The following is a 20053-nucleotide window of genomic DNA, read 5'->3' as shown; positions in this document are numbered from 1 at the left end:
AATCTTGCAAGTAAAAACAACCTTCATCCATAGCACATGATGATGCAAGGGACATAAAACATGATTATTACCATGTTGCACAATATTTTAATGCTATCTATCATACTGCTGTAGACCGACCTCTTTTAATGTATTTTCAGAGAAAGACTTTTATAAATTGATTCTGTGTAATCAAATAAGGCAGTGCAATCTGTAACTTAACATAAATAATAATCCAGTTAAACTAAAACCATCAAAATAAAACAATAGAAAATTATTTGGATTTAAATCGACATCAATCATAATATAATCTATCTTGAAGAGAAATATAGAATTAAAACTTAAAAAAAAGGAAAATGACCATGAAATACTTTACTTATATAATCTTGACCTGACTGCAAAACAATGAAAAAAAGACTGCAGACTAAAAAAAAGGCAGTTTATTTATAACAATCGATACATTTTATCTTTAATCACAAACTTATATTAACTAATCAAAACATGAAACATGCCCTTGAGAACACAACACACCAATACTAATACAATGATTACTATAATAATACAATGATAACAAAAGTAATACTTTATTTAACTTTTTTGAATTCTTGCTTACTTTTTGTTACGTAATGTTTGGCTTTTTGCCAGTTTTATTTCTAGGGTCGTGAGATCAGCATAAATGATGGAGAGAAAAGGTGGAATGGGATCAGGAGCACAAGCTGTACACATAGGAATAAAATAAAATGTTGACATCATTTAATAAATAGTGTTGTTGCTCTTAAATGGTACTGTCTAAAAGTCTTTGTTAAATATATTAAGCATACAAAAAAAGACCACAACAAATTTTAATGACCAATTTCACTGATGTTCTTTTTTTCTTTTTCACTTCGGAGAAAAACATTATTTTCAAAGCCAAACTTTCTTAGGTAATGTTGTCGTCAAGTCCATCATTTAATGCCAGCAAAAACTTAGCAACTTTGATGAAATCATGGCAGCGTGAGCAGTCTATCACTACTGATAGGTGGTGCCGCTATCTAAGATGGCGCCGCTGTGTTCGGACGCCGTCCAGATCGCTCCGCTAAGATTGTGTTTTTATTTACTTTTTTTACTTAGTTTTACTTTCTCTTTTTACACATCTCACGTCGGCACTGATCACCTATAACAAAGAAACACTTTTGGACATTGGAAACCGCTACACCAACCTGTTCCAGGACACTTTAGCCACGAATCCAGCATGGCCTCTGGAGATTCTTCGGAACGCGGAGATAAACAATAACCCCCCGAGGCGAAGGATCAAGAAACACCGTGGAAAATGCGCTGGGATTCGAGATAGACTCAGGAAAAGGGACATTAGGGACTGTAACAACCTTTGTTTGTCAGAAACATGGCTCACGCGCTCGGTCCCGGACACTGCTGTTATGCCAAGTGATAACTTCTCTGTTTTTCGGACGGACAGAACAGCAGAGGCCGGTAAATCCAGGGGTGGAGGAGTATGTTTCATGATTAACAAGAAATGGTGTGACTCCAGGAATATCTCCATTCTGTCGCGTTCCTGCTCGCCTCATCTGGAACATCTTTCCATTATTTGCTGCCCATTTTATCTGCCCCGGGAGTTTTCATCGATCATAGTACATTCCACCACAGGCAGACACCGGCTTGGCTTTGTCTAAGCTCCACGATGTGCTCAGCGGCTACATTAACAAACATCCTGACGCTGCCTTTATCATCGCGGGGGACTTTAACAAAGCCAACCTCAGGCAGGTCATGCCGAACTTTCATCAACACGTATCCTGTCCAACTAGAGGACCAAATACACTGGATCATTGCTACACTCAGTTCAAGAATGCCTACAAAGCCCGCTCACTACCGGCTTTTGGCAAATCGGACCATGCCGACATTTTCCTCACACCGGAATACAAACAAAGGCTCGTTCAGGATCCTCCGGTGAAGAGAGTAGTGACACGCTGGTCCTCCCACTCAGAGGCTATGACGTCGACTGGGACATGTTCCGGGCGAGTTCTTCTGACGTCAGCGAGTTCACGGATGTAGCATTAAGCTTTGTAAGCACGTTAAACGAGCAAGCTACAGAAACAATAACGATAAGGTTCTGAGGTCCTGCGCCGATCAGCTCGCTGGTTTCTTCCCTTCTATCTTTAATGAGTCCCTTGCTACCTCCATGGTTCCCACCTCATTTAAAAAATCAGTCATAATCCCTGTGCCTAAGAACAATAAACCCTCATGCCTGAATGACTATCGCCCAGTTGCCCTCACTTCTATAGTCATGAAGGTTTTTGAGAGAATTGTAAAGAGCCACATTTGCTCCTCCATACCTGATACTTTGGACCCTCTTCAGTTTGCCCAAACAGATCTACGGACGATGCCATCTCTCGCGTTCTCCACTCTTCCCTCACACACTTGGACAGCAACAATGGGAATTATGTAAGGCTGCTATTCATTGACTATAGCTCAGCTTTCAACACTATAGTCCCCATCAAGCTGGCATCTAAACTCACAGACCTCGGCCTAAACTCTGTGACTGGATTCAAGACTTCCTCACCGGCAGACCTCAAGTGGTGAAAGTTGGCCAGTTCACCTCAAACTCCATCACCCTGAACGTGTCCTGAGTCTCCTGCTCTACTCTCTCTACACGCATGACTGTGTGTCCTCTCACAGCTCCACATCTATTATCAAATTCGCTGATGATACTGTGGTTCTGGGCCTCATCTCCAACAATGATGAGACCGCACACTTGGATGGTAGAGAGACTCACATCATGGTGCCAGGACAACTGTCTCTCTCTGAATGTAAGCAAAACTAAAGAGCTGATCGTGGACTTTAGGAAGAGACAGCAGCAGCCCTACACTCCTCTTATGATCAGTGGGACCCCTGTGGAGAGGGTGAGTAGCTTCAAGTACCTCGGTGTAAACATCTCCGAGAACCTGACTTGAACTACACACATCCAAACACAGGTTAAGAAAGCCAGGCAAAGACTGTACCATCTGCGTCAGCTGAGGAAATTCAGGGTCTCACCAGCAATCCTGAAAACTTTCTATTCAGGGACCATAGAAAGTGTATTGACTCAGTGCATCTCAGTGTGGTATGGAAACAGCTCCAATCAGGACTGCAAAGCACTACAGAGAGTTGTGCGCTTAGCTGAACACATCTCAGGGGCTGCTCTCCCCTCTCTGCAGGACATCTACCTCAAACGCTGCAAAAATAGAGCTGTTAAAATAATCAAGGACTCAAATCACCCTGGTGACCGTCTATTCACTTTGCTTCCATCTGGTAAGCGCTTCCGTAGCCTGATGGCAAAAACTGAGAGACTTAGGGGGAGCTTCTTCCCCCAGGCCATCAGGCTCCTAAACTCTAACTCTGTGCCATAACATCACTTGACTCCATGTAAATATCAATATATCTATAAGCTATTCATAATTTTTTCTACCTCATATTGCTGCTATTTAAATACCCTGTACAACTGTTTTTGCACATTCCTGTTATATTACTATTTATGTCAACAACATACTGACCTGCACATTTATATTTATATTTTTTTATCTTTTATTTTATTTTATTTTATTATTTTATTTTTTTCTACTTTTCTTTTTCTTAATATTTGTATTCTATACAATTGCACTGTCCTTGGAGCGGACCTGACTTACATTTCACTGCTGGTTATACTTTGTATAATTGTGTATGTGACGAATAAAAATTCTTGAATCTTGAATCTTGAATCTACCGAGAAAGCATCTGTGACATTAAACATCCTTCCAAAAGAGGAAAAAATCCAGGAAACACGTAAGACATTTCACAGTCTACAAACGACTGAGCAACTACCAAGAAAACACACAAAGGGCCAGCAGAGGAGAGAAGTTATCGAGTGGACAAATTGCTGCACAACTGCAATAGTTACCCATATAAAACACTGCTCCGTGTTGCATCGCACTGTTGTCAGCTATTGACACAAATAGTATCAAATCAATGAAGCTTACAGGACAAAAGAAAAGAAATACAAGCACTACTTACAGATATTCATGGAAAAATAAGAATGCTTTCCCATTCCAAAAGGACTACGTGAATATGACAGCCAGGGGAGAATATCCATTTAGCACACAAGTTAGAGTAAAGCAAGAAAGGAAGAGAGAATGGAGGGAAAATTCAGTAGAGGGGACAAGAGAATAACAGTGCAATGCAGAGGCCAGAGGGAAAGGATTAGGAAAGACAGAAAGTGAGAGAGAGAGATAAAGTGAAAGGCAGCGAGAGAAAGCGCGTGTGGGTGATAATCCCTGTCCTCGGTAGAGTTCAGAAACACGCAAAGAATCAACTCATCCACCCGGCAAATGCTTGCTGCAAAACTGGGATTTGTACTCAAGGTCACAAATAGAATATAGTAATGAATAAAAGCGCATTTTACATAACTCTCGGGGCCCATTGAAAGTTGATCTGTACCTAATTTCCATACAAAAGATCATTCATAATAATAATTAAAAAAAATATTATGTAGTTTCATATAATCTCATATACTGTCCTTGGACACAACAGCTTAATAAATTGAGAGAAAATTGCATTTTGCTATTACTCATTTTGGAATAAATACCCTCATGCTGACATGATGGTGAAATTTTAAAGGGGTCATCAGATGCAAAATGCACTTTTACATGTTGTTTGAACATATATGTGTGTTGGCAGTGTGTACACTGATACAAATCCACCCAGTGTTTTTTTTAATCCACTAAATTCATTATCCCTTACTCAAATCAAACCGTTCTCAACTTCTTGTCTGTGTGACATCACACAGACCCAGGCCCTCCCACGATTGTTGATTGACAGTAGCGTTTCAGTACAGACTGGACTGGTGTCTTACCTTAGACCTGCCCTGAGTAGCAGGGGTGTGTCTAGAGCATTTTAAATGGGGGGGGGGGGGGGGGGGGGGGGCAGTCTGGGGCACTGCCTTAAAAGAGGGTGGCCGGGGGAGGGGGGGTTGGATACACGATGTTAATAGGCTTATATTATATAGGCTATTAATTGCACAGTGTGAGATTCATTGGTCCTCACAGAACTTTGTGAGATCGCGATGAACAGTGACAGCTTTATTGTGTTCAGCGTTTAACACCATAATTCCCTCCACACTCACCTCCAAGTTGGAGGTCCTTGGTCTCAGCACATCCTTGTGCCAATGGATCTCCAGCTTCCTGAAGGACAGACAGCAAGCCGTACGGATGGGTAAACACACCTCATCCTCCATCACCCTAAGCACTGGAGCCCCTCAAGGTTGTGTTCTGAGCCCCCTGCTGTACTCACTGTACACTTATGACTGCGTGGCCACTTCCAACTCCACCACCATCATCAAGTTTGCTGATGACACTGTTGTGTTGGGCCTGATCTCAGACAATGACGAGACGGCCTACATACAGGAGATTAAGAACCTGGAGAGTTGGTGCCAGGTGAATAGTCTACACCTGAACATCAGCAAAACTAAGGAGCTGATAGTGGACTTCAGTACGAAGCAGGAGCGGTCATACCAGCCGATCACGATCAACGGGACTCCACTGGAGAGAGTGGACAGCTTCAGATACCTGGGTGTTCACATCACGCAGGACTTGACTAGGTCCTGTCATACCAGCACCCTGGTGAAGAAGGCCAGGCAGCGTCTGTACCATCTGAGACGCTTAAAGGACTTTAGACTTCCCTCTCGGGTGCTTAAGACTTTTTACACCTGCACCATCGAGAGCGTCCTGACGGGCAGCATCACTTCCTGGTTCGGGAACTGCACTATGCAGGACAGACGAGCCCTCCAGAGGGTGGTGCGTTCAGCGGAACGTACCATTCACACCGAGCTCCCTGACCTGCAGGACATCTACAGCAAGCGGTGCCTGACCAGGGCCAGGAAGATAGTGAAGGACCTCAGCCATCCCAACAATGGACTCTTTTCTCTGCTGCGTTCAGGGAGGCGCTTCCGCTGCATGAAGGCGAACACAGAGAGAATGAGGAGGAGCTTCTTCCCGCAGGCCATTCGGAGTCTTAACCACTCTCCACTCTAATCACATCACCCCACACTTCCACTTTGCACATTTTTCAAGTACAATCTGCACTAATTTGTAAAAGGTTACGTAAGGATAAATGAGTGGGACTTACATACCATTTGTCTTTTGTCTTTAGTATTCCTTACTCACTTATACACTTTACTGCACTGCACAGCACACGGACACTTTATCACTGACATACACTTTACTTTTTATAGAATCTATATAGAATAATATTCTATTTTATTCCTCATATCTATTTTTATTCTCATATCTATTTGTTATTTTATTTTATTGCTAGTTTATTTCTGTATATATGTTTACTGTACTTTTTCTATTTGTATTTTTGTAAACTTGAGGTTTTTCTTAATTTTGTTGGACAATTTGTTGGACAGTCGTACAATACATTTCACTACATGTCGTACTACGTATGTATATGTATGTGACAAATAATTTTTTTTTTAATTGAATTGGTTATGAGCACTCTTTGCGAGCTTTCTAAGCAATCCATTTAAAATGTAGAACTTTGTTTTTTGCCCACACACACGTTGCAAAGTTTTGGGAATGACATCTGCATATAATAACTAGAGAAGGCTAACTATATTCAGCTTGCTTCCATTTAGTGAGAAAATCCTACTCTTCACTTGAATTAGAAAAAAAAAGCTTTTCTGGTCTTCAGTGATGCGAGGATAACGTTTGAGCATGCACACAACATCTGAGTGAGACCCGAACCAATTCATAAAAGAACAATGTAGATTTAAAAGCACACGTCCAGTTTTGTGCGAGTGACGGAAATCCGCTTGCGAGTGGAAAGATTCGTGCTCGCGCATTACATGATCGCGTAACATTATGCGCTCTCGACATTTGTCATTTAGATCACGCTAAAATGCCTAAAATGAATAAAGAAGAGAAGAAAGCGGCCCTAGGCAGCTGCCTACACATGCCAAGATACGCCAGATGCAGTTAGAAATTAACTAAAAACAAGCCTATCGCAAGACATCTGGTAGGGGGGGGCACCTGGGGTGGCCAGCCAAATTTCAGGGGGGGCCGGTGCCACCCCTGGCCACCACGTAGACACGCCCCTGCTGAGTAGGGTTGCCAACCACCCCGTATTAGCCGAGACATCCCGTATATTGGGCTTAATTTATGTGTCTCGTACGTGACCTCCCTTGTCCCGTTTCTGCTAACCACTGACTGATACAACAGCAGGAACAGGGATTGAAATTAACTTTTTCACTCACCAGCCAATTTGGCTACTAAATTTTTAAGTCCATTCATAAATTCTACTAGCCAAAAAAAAAAAAAAAAAACCCAACAGAAATAAACCAACAGCCCGAGGCTGTCTACACTGGAAGTGACAAAGCGACCGTTGCAAATGATTTTGTGTCAGTAGGGGTGTGCAATACTAACAAAAAAGTCATCTCAACATTTTCTGGGATTTTATCGATAAAGTTAATTAGATGATATTTTGCTGAGTGTGTTATTGTGCTGGTATCTTAAGGACTGCCGTGAACAGCTGGCTCCTAAAGTTTTTGATATTCTTCATATTCTGTGTGGTCAGTTCACAGCAGTGATAGAAATGAATCTTTTCCAGTAAGTTTAAATAGATTTTTACCTTTCATGGGTGTGCATCATCTTTTGAGTCAAATTCTTACATTTAATCAGTCAATTATAATAATACATTTAGGCTGTTACTAAACAAATGAAATCAGTATCAATAAAATTCATCTTTACAGAAGATGCCCATGAAGTGGCATTTATAATGCTCCCGCCTCACAGCAAGCGGCGCTCGCGCTAACACCAATTCCGTCCGTGTTTTGAATACAGTAAATCAGTTTTGGTGAATACAAACAACGTGATTATTTTTCATGAGTCCAACATCCAGCCGCGCAAGAGACGTATTCAGGTGTTCACGGTGTGTGTGTGTTCACTGCTGTGTGTGTGCACGTTGGATGGGTTAAATGCAGAGCACGAATTCCGAGTATGGGTCACCATACTTGGCTGAATGTCACTTCACTTCACTTCAGTAAGTGAAGTCGTCTTTCAATGTTGTTAAATAGAGAAAACATTTTAAATTTTTCTTGAAACACAAAATGACCAATAAAAAAAGTGTCAAGCACCAAAAGCAGCCCATATTAAATCTTTAAACGGTCTTTAATTAAAAAAACCCATGTTCATATATACTAATGTATTTATATACTATATATATATACCTGTATATATATATATACAGTATACTGTATATATATATATATATATATACACACAAACACACACATATATGGTCAAACCTCCCCTTTTTGTAGATTACACCTTTAAGTAGATTACAAATTTAAAAAGGTTACACCAAAGCCACACAGCTAAAACCACTATGTACTATGTGAACATTTTGGTTTATCTCATACAGTGTTAAGCAAGGCAGTTTTACCTGTCCCCTTCCCATTGAGGGGGGAGCTATAACGGGACCACATGGTGGTCTGTCTGGGGGCATCCTCATTGGACACTGCAGTACCATCTGGGTTGGCGTAGAACAAGAGGAGTGGCTGGAAGTGACCCCGGATACATTTAGATGCCACATCTTTCCACTTGGAGCCAATCTAGATATAAAATATTAGACACAAAAATATTTCAGTGAACACCAAGAGTTCAAATATCAGAGTAAAAGCTACCTAACTTAGTACAGCATTATACAAATGTATGGTAGACACTATACTGACCAACTACTAAAAGAGGTGATAGATGTACAGTAGTTTCTGTACATCTATTCAGTCTATTCTAATCACTTCTCGTTAGTTTTTTCCCATTTCCCATTGTCCCTATTAATCCACTTAACAGTTATTAATTCCTGCATCGATAAATCATAACTGTATACTTGTGAATGTATTATTTTCATTCCCGTTTGGTTGCACTTTACAGTATTTGCACTTGCAGTGTCGTTACCCATGAAAGTACTACAAAGGTAACTACAATGAAGTTAACATAGTTTAACATACCTAAATACCAGCATGCTTCTTTGGGGGATGGATTATTCAGTAGAGCTTGTGCTAACTAAAATCTGGAATTCATTTCCCAGGTGCCTCTATAGTATTATTCAATTGTTATTCATTTCCTGCGCTATATCAGTTGTAAACTGTCCTTGCGCTATGGAAAGGTACTATATAATGTAAACATCTTCTTCTTTTGCTTTCTGCACTTTGGCTTCTTCTTTAGAAAATAGTCATCCAACTCCAGAAAAGTCCATTCGATAATCACTATCACTGTGACAATAAATGTATATCAAAGTCATAGTTGTATTTGTTGTAACAGTTCAAATGGCCCTCCATAGAGAAGACCACCTGTCATGTATGATTCCAGAAGGCCAAGTGCTGGACGAATCTGTAGGATAATTTTAGATTTTGAGATATTTTTTTACTATTATATTATATTCCAAATAACATATACAGTGGTACTGTAAATACCAAAGTGAGTGACAGTCAAATTACTAAAGGTCTCCCTGCAGAAAGCTACAGTTAACTGACATGATCAAAGACAAAATGGTGGAATCTCATGGATCAACCCGTGTTTGAACCTATAATCTAAGATCCAACACATTCAAGGAGGAAATGTCAATTAATTTATGAACTCTTTCACTCTTACGGTATGTGCAGATGTGTTTGTGTGTGTTTGTTAAATACCTCTTTCACGGTTGCATCATCAAAAAAGATCCATTTGGAAGACTTGCTGTGAAAAGCGAATGCTAGGTAATGTTGACTAGAGTAACAGATCATTCCCACCAGGTGGAGATCTCTCTTCTTGGCATTTTCATCAGTGACTCTATAGAACAGCTAAAGAATAAATAGAGAGAACAGTCAAACTGACATTTAAAACTCATGGTGAGGATAATGAAAGACTGGAGATATTTTCAAGCATTGTGATTCACAATGTGACACATTTAGTCTACTGCAATATATGCAGGGAAGTCGTGGCCTAATGGTTAGAGAGTCGGACTCGTAATCGAAAGGTTGCGGGTTCGAGTCCCTGGCCGGCAGGGACTGTAGGTGGGTGTACAGCGCTCTCTCCACCCTCAATACCACGACTGAGGAGCCCTTGAGCAAGGCACCGAACCCCCAACTGCTCCCCGGGTGCTGCATGGCTGCCCACTGCTCCCGGTGTGTGTGTGTGTGTGTGTGTGTGCATTTGTTCACTACTCACTGCTGTGTGTGTGCACTTGGATAAACGCAGAGCACCAATTTCGAGTATGGGTCACCATACTTGACAATACGTCACGACTTTACTTTACTTTATATCAGTCTCATCTGTAGACTGTAATCTCTCAAAATCAAAATAAAAGAGTAAACTTTTACTCTAGCTCAGGGAGTTCAAGCCGATATACAGGATGGTTTTGTCATAGTGTGCCAAGGTTCATGATGTCTCCTCTGGTGTAGTGACCTAGACATTATGTGATATTGGCCTGCAGCACTCATATGACTGCTGAGGAGGAAACTGAGGTCTAACAGAGGGGAGTCTGGATGACTCTAGCAACATATAATTGCAAGAAGCCATGTGGCATTTGAATTCCACATTTGATATTTATGCATCTACAGTGAGGCCACAAAGCTGAATTGAATTTCCATTCCAAATTAAATGTAACAATCTATTAAGGTTTTGAAAAATGTAAACAAAAGTTACTAATTTTGTGCAAAAATATATATATATGCCAAAGAAAAAAACAATATGCCATGGTCACAAATTAAGAATGAATTCCCACAATTTATTAATTCAGTCCAACTGTGGCCTTATTGTATTAATTTGTACCACAACTTTAGTTAAATGGCCACGGTGTGAAGTTCCAAACATAGGTTTGGGAGGAACCTAATCAATCAGTCCTGTCAATCATCTCTGCTAACGTATATATGCAGCAGTCATTGCGCCATCCCTCTGCCTTCCCTTCACCACCTCTATTTCCTTCATTTCTCCTTCACACCGTACAATCATCGGGGGGGGGGGGGGGGGGGGGGGGGGGGGGGGGTCTAACTCAGAGCTCGAGAGGACATCAAGCCAAGTTTGTTCACCATTATCTGGAGGACTGAATGGGCAGGCGAACTCATGAAACTAAATTAAAACGAGGGAATAAATTAGTTCAAAATAATAAAATGCGTCCACTAATAATAAGTAGTGGGAACAAATTCTCAATTTGCAACCACAATATCTTTTTTTTTTTTTTTTTATCATGCGCGGACTCCATACTTTTTGAACATTCTCAAAACATGCTGCATCACAAACTTGTGGAGCAAGTTATTTTAGTATCACTGATATACTATTGTGGTGTTTGTTCATACTTTTTATTAGATTTTATTTAAAAAATTTCTGTTTTCATTTAAAAGTTTCATCAAAGTTTTAGTAATTTTGTAGTGTGTGTCATTTTATTATAATTTTTTTAATATGTCTATAGTTTTTATTTTATTTTAAGCTTTAGTTTGTCTTTTTTTTGTTATTTTAGTACAGTACTTCAACTTAAAATAAATTAAACTAAGAAATGTTTTATTTTATTTCAAAAATATTTTTTTTTTTAATGGTTTCATTTTTTTTTAGTTAATCTAATCACAAACATTTAAAGTTCTGAAATAATTTGCACTTAAACATTTTTAAACAAACTAGAAAAATTCAAAACAGATTTTTGCCAAACTTTTGAGAATTTTGGACACCACTCTGCAGTTGTTGTTCCAGACATTATAAGGTTAACTCAGGTAAAAATAGTAATATATATATTTAGTTTTGGACTGGTATATATGCCAGTCTCCCTACATGTTGTTAAATCAATGTTTTTATTTAATAAGCAACACAGAACATGACACACAGTCATTGAATATATACTGAACAATAAAACTGATCCTGAATAAAATGAATGGAGAGTGCAGAGAGATTTGAATCTCACCCCCGAGAGATTGAGGTTTGGGCCCAGAGAGCGGATGACATCTTCAGTGAGGTCGGACTGTTCAGCGTCCCACACAAAGCCAATGGTGACGATCTCTGGGCAGTTCATCAGCACACGGCGGATTTTGATACTCTGCCCACAGTTACTCTGCAATGCACAGATCAAATTACACTGAGCAAAATGTCAAACAAAGACATGCTGATGCAGCATATAATAATAATACTGCTTTATTTGTATAGTGCCTATCAAGACTGGAAAAAAGTACACACAGGAAAAAAGCGTGAACTGAGGTTAATTACAGTAATTAAGTCAAATTGAAACACTATGTGATGAAAATAATGGATAGAGCACTAGGGGTGCAGTTATGATTTACATAAACAATACATATATATATTTTTTTTTATTTTATTTATTTATTTATTTATTTTCTATTTGTCTTCTGAAGACCTTTGAGAAATATATCCAGGTTTAACACATTTACTACAGTTGAATGAAGAGACAAGAGGTTAACAGTGGCTTGACATGATATTTATAAGCACTACATTGACACAACTAAAGCTTCAGGTCATTTCTGATACACTAATAGAATGAACAGCTCTTTCAGGGATATAAGATCATCTGTGCAATCTGTGCACAACTGAAATAAACAATATAAGAAGCCTCTGCTGAATAATATTTAAAATTTGACAGCTGTCAACTTGAGAAGACGCAAGAGCTACTGTACATATAGAACTCGTCATAGAACTTATTTAGGACTAATAATAAAGAAGTTTTAATACAATGTCCATAAAGAGAATATATGTAAAAAAAAAAAAATCATTTAAAGGTATGTTTTTATTTGACTTTCTTTGGTTTGGTTTCACAGGTTATAAACTGTGATTTGAAGTTATCAGACCTGACAAGTAGTCTACAGGTCAAATGGTAGTAAGTAACATTATTACTATTTTACATTTTTTAAAAATAAGACAGTAAACTCAAATATGTCAGAATATGATGTACATGCAGTTAAAATGAAAGAAAAGCTACAGGGCAGTTGCGGAGATCTCCAATGGTGTTGGCTGCCTGCAGCAGTTCACCAAACATGTCTGAACGCAGTCTGTCTGTCTTCTCCAAGATCCGCTCCACTTGTTGACTGACAAAAGAGCAAAGAGCACAAAGAGGATCATTTGTTTCACTGAACCACTCTAGGTAGTAGACATACTGTACTGCCAACCTCTGTTCCACTTTGTTAAAATTAAACTGTAATCCTTCAATGTAAACAGTTCTGTTTTCTGTGAAGCTTTCAGACGCTATCTCTGTCAGAACTGCACTTCTGTCCGTTCAAAATAATGCACGTAGGATGGTTAAAATGGGTCAGTTGGATTCTCACACTGACACTAACAGCTTATACAATAGAGTAGATTATCATTTACAGTAGATTATTTCACTCACCATAGGGCCGTGGAGGACACATAGTGCACAAGCTCAGTAAAGGGAAGAGGGTCTGATGATGCTCCACAACTACGGCAAACAAACTACAGAGGGAAAGAGACTTCTGTGAGGGTGAAAGCGAGGTCTAACCACACCAACAAAAAATACAGAAATCTGCCATTGGATTGCCTTGGAATGACTTCATGTCTCAAAGACTAACACAGAAAACACTGAGAATAAACTGTTATTTCAAGCAGTAGCTGAGTAAGTTTTAGTGAAAATGGAAAAAGAAGGGAAAGCAACATCATAGTACCTGCTCATAGAGAGTCATGGCAAACTTCTGGTGGGTGATGCACGATTTGGAAGTACACATTTCTGTGGCTGAATCAGAAACCAGGTGCATGTGTATCCTTTCTAAAATGTTCTCCTGTAACAGATGGAAAAAGAAAGCAAAAATGAAACAAAGATCAATGATATATCAGACTCTATTGACACAGTTATTCTTAGTGCTAGCCTCAAATTTCTTCATGTTATTTTTGAAAAATCATTGTTATTATTAGAGACATCAACCTATCACAAAGTAGGTCAAACAACACAGAACAGCTACTTAAAATAAAGCACATTACTGGCATCAAACGGATTAAAATTATGCAAAGCAAAGTGAACACTTATATTTGATTGCTCAAAAAATCAAGCAAATTGACCGTTTTAATAAACATATATTACAACACTGTTACCACACAAAAAAAAAAAAAAAGAAGTTGAGCCAACTTTAAAATTTTAAGACAACCAGCTTCAGCAGATGTTTGAGTTCTCTCAACTTATTTTTGTAGGAGCGTCTCAACTTTTTGTTGTATAAACTTAAAACAACAAGTTGAGAAAACTCAAAAATCTGCTGAAGCTGGTTGCCTTAAAAAATTGTTTTTTACAGTGCATAAGAAATAAGGATAATATACTGTATATACAGTCTAATTAGACCTTTCACCATTTAGCTTTTCAAGATTTGTACCACACAAGAGTCAAGCTAGAAATGCTTGAAATAAATGTGAATTATGTCATCATTTACTTACCCCCATGTCATTATAAACCTGTTTATATATTTATTTTTTTCTTTTGAGGAAATTTTTGTTTCCCATAGTGGACTTCACTGACTTTCAAAATATCTTATTTTGTGTCCCACAGAAACAAAAAGAATGTCAATACAGGTTTGGAATTATATGATAGTGAGTAAATAATGACATAATTTTCATTTTTTGGTGAACTATATTTAATCCTGTTGTGCAGCTTTTACAATAAAATGAAAATATTTAGGCAGTACACAGACACTGAAGAGCTCATGAAATCTGGCTTACACCCCTGCACAGTGCACACATAACTGTTTGTGATGGTCACAAGTGAACGTCATTTGGATCAAATGAGATCAGCTGACACAGTGATGATGTATAAACCACTTTAACCTTTCCACTTTAACTTCCCAGAGGTGCATACATTTAAGCACACTGCCATATAACTCCAGCTATAATAAAAGCTTACTGGCCTTAGAAACCAGATACGGGCATTAGCCTTAAATAAGGTCTAAACTTCAGTAGTCTCTTTTGCACCACAGCTAAACAAAAAGTATAAGGGATTTTATCTCAAGTACATTGAAATTCTACATTTACATATACAATATGCATGTTTTCTTTGAGGTCAAACATACAAAACACTCTGCTGCATCATCCATAAGGCCCAGCTGGAAGCGCTGCTCATCTTTAAAGGTCTCAGCCAGAGCATGACGCAGGGTATCTGACGGCAGAGCCCGCTCTCGACTCTGCTGGAACTGACAGAAGATGCTCTATGACAAGAAACAATGCAATAATCCTCACATACAAACTCAGCAATGCAGTGCAATTCAGAAATGCAGTATGCTTCCTTGAGAAACAGTTTTGAAATGTTGTAACTTTGGTTGTGTCTCAGAACCCAGTAAGCCCAGACTCACAGTTTGTTTACTGTCTACAAGAACAGCTTTATACACAGACAACATCTTAAGTGCATAACTGATTTCAGATGTTTTTCATTGGAAGAATCTTCCTTAACAGTCATTGACTCACAGCACATTGTCTTAGTAACTAAGATAATATATGTCTAACAATCATGAGTTAAAATTGTTTTTTAAAAATAAATAATAAATATGTAAAACACACCAATATTGGGTGGCATAATATATTTTAAAGGTGCCATAGAATGCATTGATACAATATTTTAAATTGTTCTCTAATATCTACATAGAAGGTATGTGGCTTAGGTAAGGACAAAAATTCTCCAGAAACGGTTTTACATGTGCATTTACAACCCTAGGATTTCTCCCTAGAATGAAATGGTCTGTTATTACCTTATTTGGAAGGGTCATGAATAATAACGTTGAGCTCTGCTCTGATTGGCTGTTACACAGTGAGGCTCATTTCAGTAGCTCACACAGCAGGAAGGAAACACAGGGAAAATATATATTTCAATACGTGAAGTTATATCGTTGGGTAATTATACTGTAAATAAAATGCGGTCATCAGGGAGCTGCTATTAATATGTTGGGCACTGAAACTGCTTTCAAATGCACGATCGCTTTTTAGCTTCACGTTCCCTTTCGAGATTCGCGACCGCACGCACTGTTTATACTATGGAGCGGCAGAACTTACCACACATTTTACAAGATCAGATGCTTGTCGGTGGTGCTCAGGATCTGTAAATCATTCGCCATCATCCTCAGGCATCTCTCCTTACTCTGTTTTTGTGGTAAGTGAAATCTTATGTGCTGTAATGTAACAGGCTACCACTAGCAAGGAGCTAACCATGTCCCTTTAGTGGCTCATGTTATTTTATTAGAACATGCTATTTGCTTTCCGTGCCTTTCTGAATACAGACACCAACCCATCCCTAAACTTCACATCCCCTGCACAGCCTAGAACATAACATTTATTTCCATGATCTGCCATTTTCGCTGTTCTCCTTGCTTGTTTCTTCACAATACCTGCAGAACTTCTGATGGTTCGGCTGGAGGCTGGCCTAGAACATGGGCGGTTATATGCAAATGTTGGGGGCATAACTATTAGTAATGTTATGTTCTGATACGCCTATTTTTCTGTGGTCTTTTGCACTTACGAAATTTACATAAGAAGGAGGAAGCAATGGTGTTTGAGGCTCACGGTATGTAATTTCCATGGAAAGAACTGTTATTATTCAACTATGCCAAGGTAAATACAGTTTTCCATTCTATGGCACCTTTAAATTACTTTCTATGCCTTTTAGTTCTGAATGAATTATATTGTTTCTTATATCCACAATTTTGAATAAAAACATTTTAAAGAGCTTGTCACAAAGCAGTATAGGACATTTTTTTTCATAAAGGTAACATGCTATGTTTTGGTTGAAATAAGATCTTTAAGTCGCCAAGAAATCAAAATAGACAATTATTTAGACTTATTTTTATGGAATATTGCAGTGTTTATTATAAATGATTTATCTATGCCCATAATTTTTTTTTCCAATTCATGTGTCCTCATAATCTGACGTGCATACAAGGGCTAGTCAATAATCTAGCAATATGTCACTCACATGAGATTACAGCAATTAGCAAATGACAACACTCCAGTTATCTAATCATTTCCAGATGGACAAAATCTAGTTCAGCACAAATCTTTTCTCAAATTTGAGAAGTTGTTTCACTTGGATATACATCACATTTTCTATTGCATGCAAACTTAGTTACTTTAAATTTGCAATTCACAATTTGAAATAATTTTCATATCATAAGCACAGAAATTCAAACAATGAAGCCTACTAGGTTTTGAGACATTTGAATCTTCATGTGTGTACCTTTAAAGCACAGAAAATACAGGCATCACCCAAGCAGAAATGGCCAGAGAGCTGTCGTAGGCTCCTCCTGAAGATGTCAAGCTGCCAAAGAACCTGTAAGAAACAGGTCTTTAGTTTGCATAAAATCAGCCTGCCATAGTGTGCCATGTTGAATCATTTTCCACCCTGTTTTTTCACAACGATTCCATAGAAGAACCTTTTGTGGTTCACCAAAGAACCTTTCAGTGAACAGTTCTTAAAATAATCTTTTGTCTTAGTGTGAAGAACACTTTAAAAATCTAAAGAACTTTTACTATTTGTGCAGTAGGTTTCAAGGATGCTAAAAGTTCTTCAGGGAACCACAGAAGCGAATAAACAACCATTTTGTTTTTAGCAAGTTCCCACCATTTCCTATAATATGTGTGAGTATTTGCAACATTGACTTGCATTAGTATTACACAGAATATTTCACATTCACTATTTGTGAAATCTCACACCTGCACGTTATCAATATTTACCAGAACATCACTCACCTGCACAGCACTGTTGAGGAAGCAGCTGTTCTGGCCTGGCTCATTAAGAAGACCTTTGGTCAAAGCGAGAGAGATCATACTGCCCGGCTGGTAGGACTTGCCAAGCCCTGTCCCACTCCAGGCACCTGTACCAGCCATGTTGCCTCCAGGCTTTTTAAATAGTTTGACCCATGCCATGAGGTTGGAGCCTGGCCCTCTCCAGCAAACAACCAGAGTCAATTACTGAAGCAACTTGAGGTTGATGCATCTGTTTTAGGCAACATTAGTTCTCAGCAGTCCCTGTACCTGGCAGAGAAGACCAACTTCACACTGCCCCACAAAAAGAGCCAAACACACTGCACTGGATTTTTTTTCGATGTGCAGGATTTGACAGCACACCATTTGGATATAAGGAACCATTTAAAACAGTAGCTCTTTATTAAGTGTGAACATGTGACTTTTAGCCACAAGTTGGGGCACGTTGCTTTATCAGTCCAGCAGTTACTATGACAATGATCACACTCTGTCTCCTCAGTATGTGTGGATACATCTGCATCCAGGCACACTGGCAATAAGAGGATGGATGCAGATAGAAGAACAAATCCATTACTCTCTTCAGCATTTCCAGCAAAGTCAATGGAGGTCACTGAAGGGGGTCATTCATAAAGGCTCCTCAGGACAGGCACTGAAGCAGAACATTGGCTAACAAAGAAAGAACTACAGAGAGGGAGAGACACACAGAGAAGGGTTGGGGGTGCAGTAGGTGAGCAATATGAAGAGACAAAATCAATGTTGTTAAATAGAAAGCTATCAGGGTTCTACAGTCATTTTGTACACAGAATTATTACATAAACTCTGATGCTATTTGCAATTAGGAGCTACATATTCTTCTGTACACAAGGTTTACAGATAATCTTCATGACAGGGTGGTTTGTTCTTTAAAACTCTTTGCCACAACACAATTACCTGAATTCTTGTGAGTATACCATACATAATTGGGCATAAAATGTATATAAAATTTGGGCATTCGGTTGTGAATTCAATTGTATTGTACAATCCCATTTGTATATTTTCATCAAATCTGCTTAAAACCCATCTGGAAAATGGATATATGGTCATACTGTCTGTAAATCAATAGTTCATAAAATAGATGTTGACTGCCTGGACCTTTCACTGGTTGAACTCAGAAAGAAAATCCAGGCAAGTCCAAATATTTCATTAGACGTTATCGCTGGTATTCACCTCAGTGTTGAGAGGCACAATGACAACGGCAAGATAAAATATCAAAATAACTGCTCTAATGGTCTTTGGTCAGCAGTGTTTAAGACAGTACTATCTAAAAATCATGAAAGCAAAAAAAAAAAAAAAAACTGAAATATAACTGAAAAATGTAAGCTGCTACTTTAATGAAATACATGAAACAAACTTAGTGACTGTTTAGTCTGTTTATAATTTAGCTCTTTTTTGTGTTTTTGTGTGGTTGACTTTTATCCATTGCCCAAATAAAGTGTTAGCTTATTTTATAAACCATAACACATTTACCATCTGTTTTTTATTTTTATCATTTTTACTGCATCCATGGATCAAACAATTTGATTGTTTCTGAAAACTGCCCAAGTGTAGAATGGCTTGTTCCTTATTTAACGTTCTTCTTTTATTGTGCCAAAAAGAACTGACTGGACAATGCAACCAATCCAGTAAATGAGTTTTCTTTATGTATAAAAAACGCATATCTATCATTCTACTGAGTTTAAATGATAGTATTCAATTTTATGTATAGATTAACTAAAATCTCAACAAATATGTTAAATGAGCAATATATACAAAGAGTTGTACAAGCAATTCACACAGATGCTGCTTAACATATTAAAAGTAGAATTACTTTTGTGGTGTATTTGCAGCACAAAATCACTTTTTCAATGACCTATGTGAAATATTGCAGTTCTGATTTGGGTTTACTTTCGAGAAACTGATCAAAAACTGTTAAATGAAACATTAATAACTTTTGAGGACACTGAAATGATAAAAGAATTAAAGATAAAATTAAACCAGCTACACTGAACTTACTGTAATGACATAAGCTCTTATGAATTTGAATTAGAATTCAAAAGAGAATATCTTTTGAATTCTAGAGAACAGCTCTTTTTTCCTCCAAACTTAAAATCCAGTTCCTTTACTGATGTGCTGTACTGTAATGTACTGATGTCAATTAACAAATAAATATTTGTTTTCTAATATATTTTATTATTCTTGTATTTATTATAAAATGTTAAGCCACCAGCATTTTGTTAGTCAGTTTGAGAAAATTTATGAGCTTGCATTGATATACTTTGTTTCTATGCAACAAAAAAATCTAGCTACTACTTCTTATCTTGTGTTTTTAGTAATCATTT

At 38.2% G+C, this 20053-nt stretch overlaps 1 protein-coding gene across 1 annotated transcript in view; it reads right to left on the bottom strand.

Annotated features, from left to right (window-relative positions):
* Nucleotides 1–20053, bottom strand: part of LOC306874414 (inactive ubiquitin carboxyl-terminal hydrolase 53-like) — a 32980-nt gene that overhangs the window by 11317 nt on the left and 1610 nt on the right. The window contains exons 2-10 of the mRNA XM_079424449.1: nucleotides 17682–18377; nucleotides 17170–17262; nucleotides 15020–15154; nucleotides 13634–13747; nucleotides 13342–13424; nucleotides 12937–13042; nucleotides 11911–12057; nucleotides 9671–9820; nucleotides 8425–8593 (exon numbers count right to left, since the gene is read on the bottom strand). Of these exons, the coding sequence (XP_079280575.1) occupies nucleotides 8425–8593; nucleotides 9671–9820; nucleotides 11911–12057; nucleotides 12937–13042; nucleotides 13342–13424; nucleotides 13634–13747; nucleotides 15020–15154; nucleotides 17170–17262; nucleotides 17682–17858 (1174 nt within the window). The 5' untranslated portion in view covers nucleotides 17859–18377. The remainder of the gene's footprint in view (nucleotides 1–8424; nucleotides 8594–9670; nucleotides 9821–11910; nucleotides 12058–12936; nucleotides 13043–13341; nucleotides 13425–13633; nucleotides 13748–15019; nucleotides 15155–17169; nucleotides 17263–17681; nucleotides 18378–20053) is intronic.

The sequence above is a fragment of the Barbus barbus genome (genome assembly GCF_936440315.1).
Source record: "Barbus barbus genome assembly, chromosome: 8".
Lineage (NCBI taxonomy): Eukaryota > Metazoa > Chordata > Actinopteri > Cypriniformes > Cyprinidae > Barbus > Barbus barbus.
The sequence above is the reverse complement of the archived record's forward strand: the minus strand, read 5'-3'. Positions and strand labels throughout refer to the sequence as shown.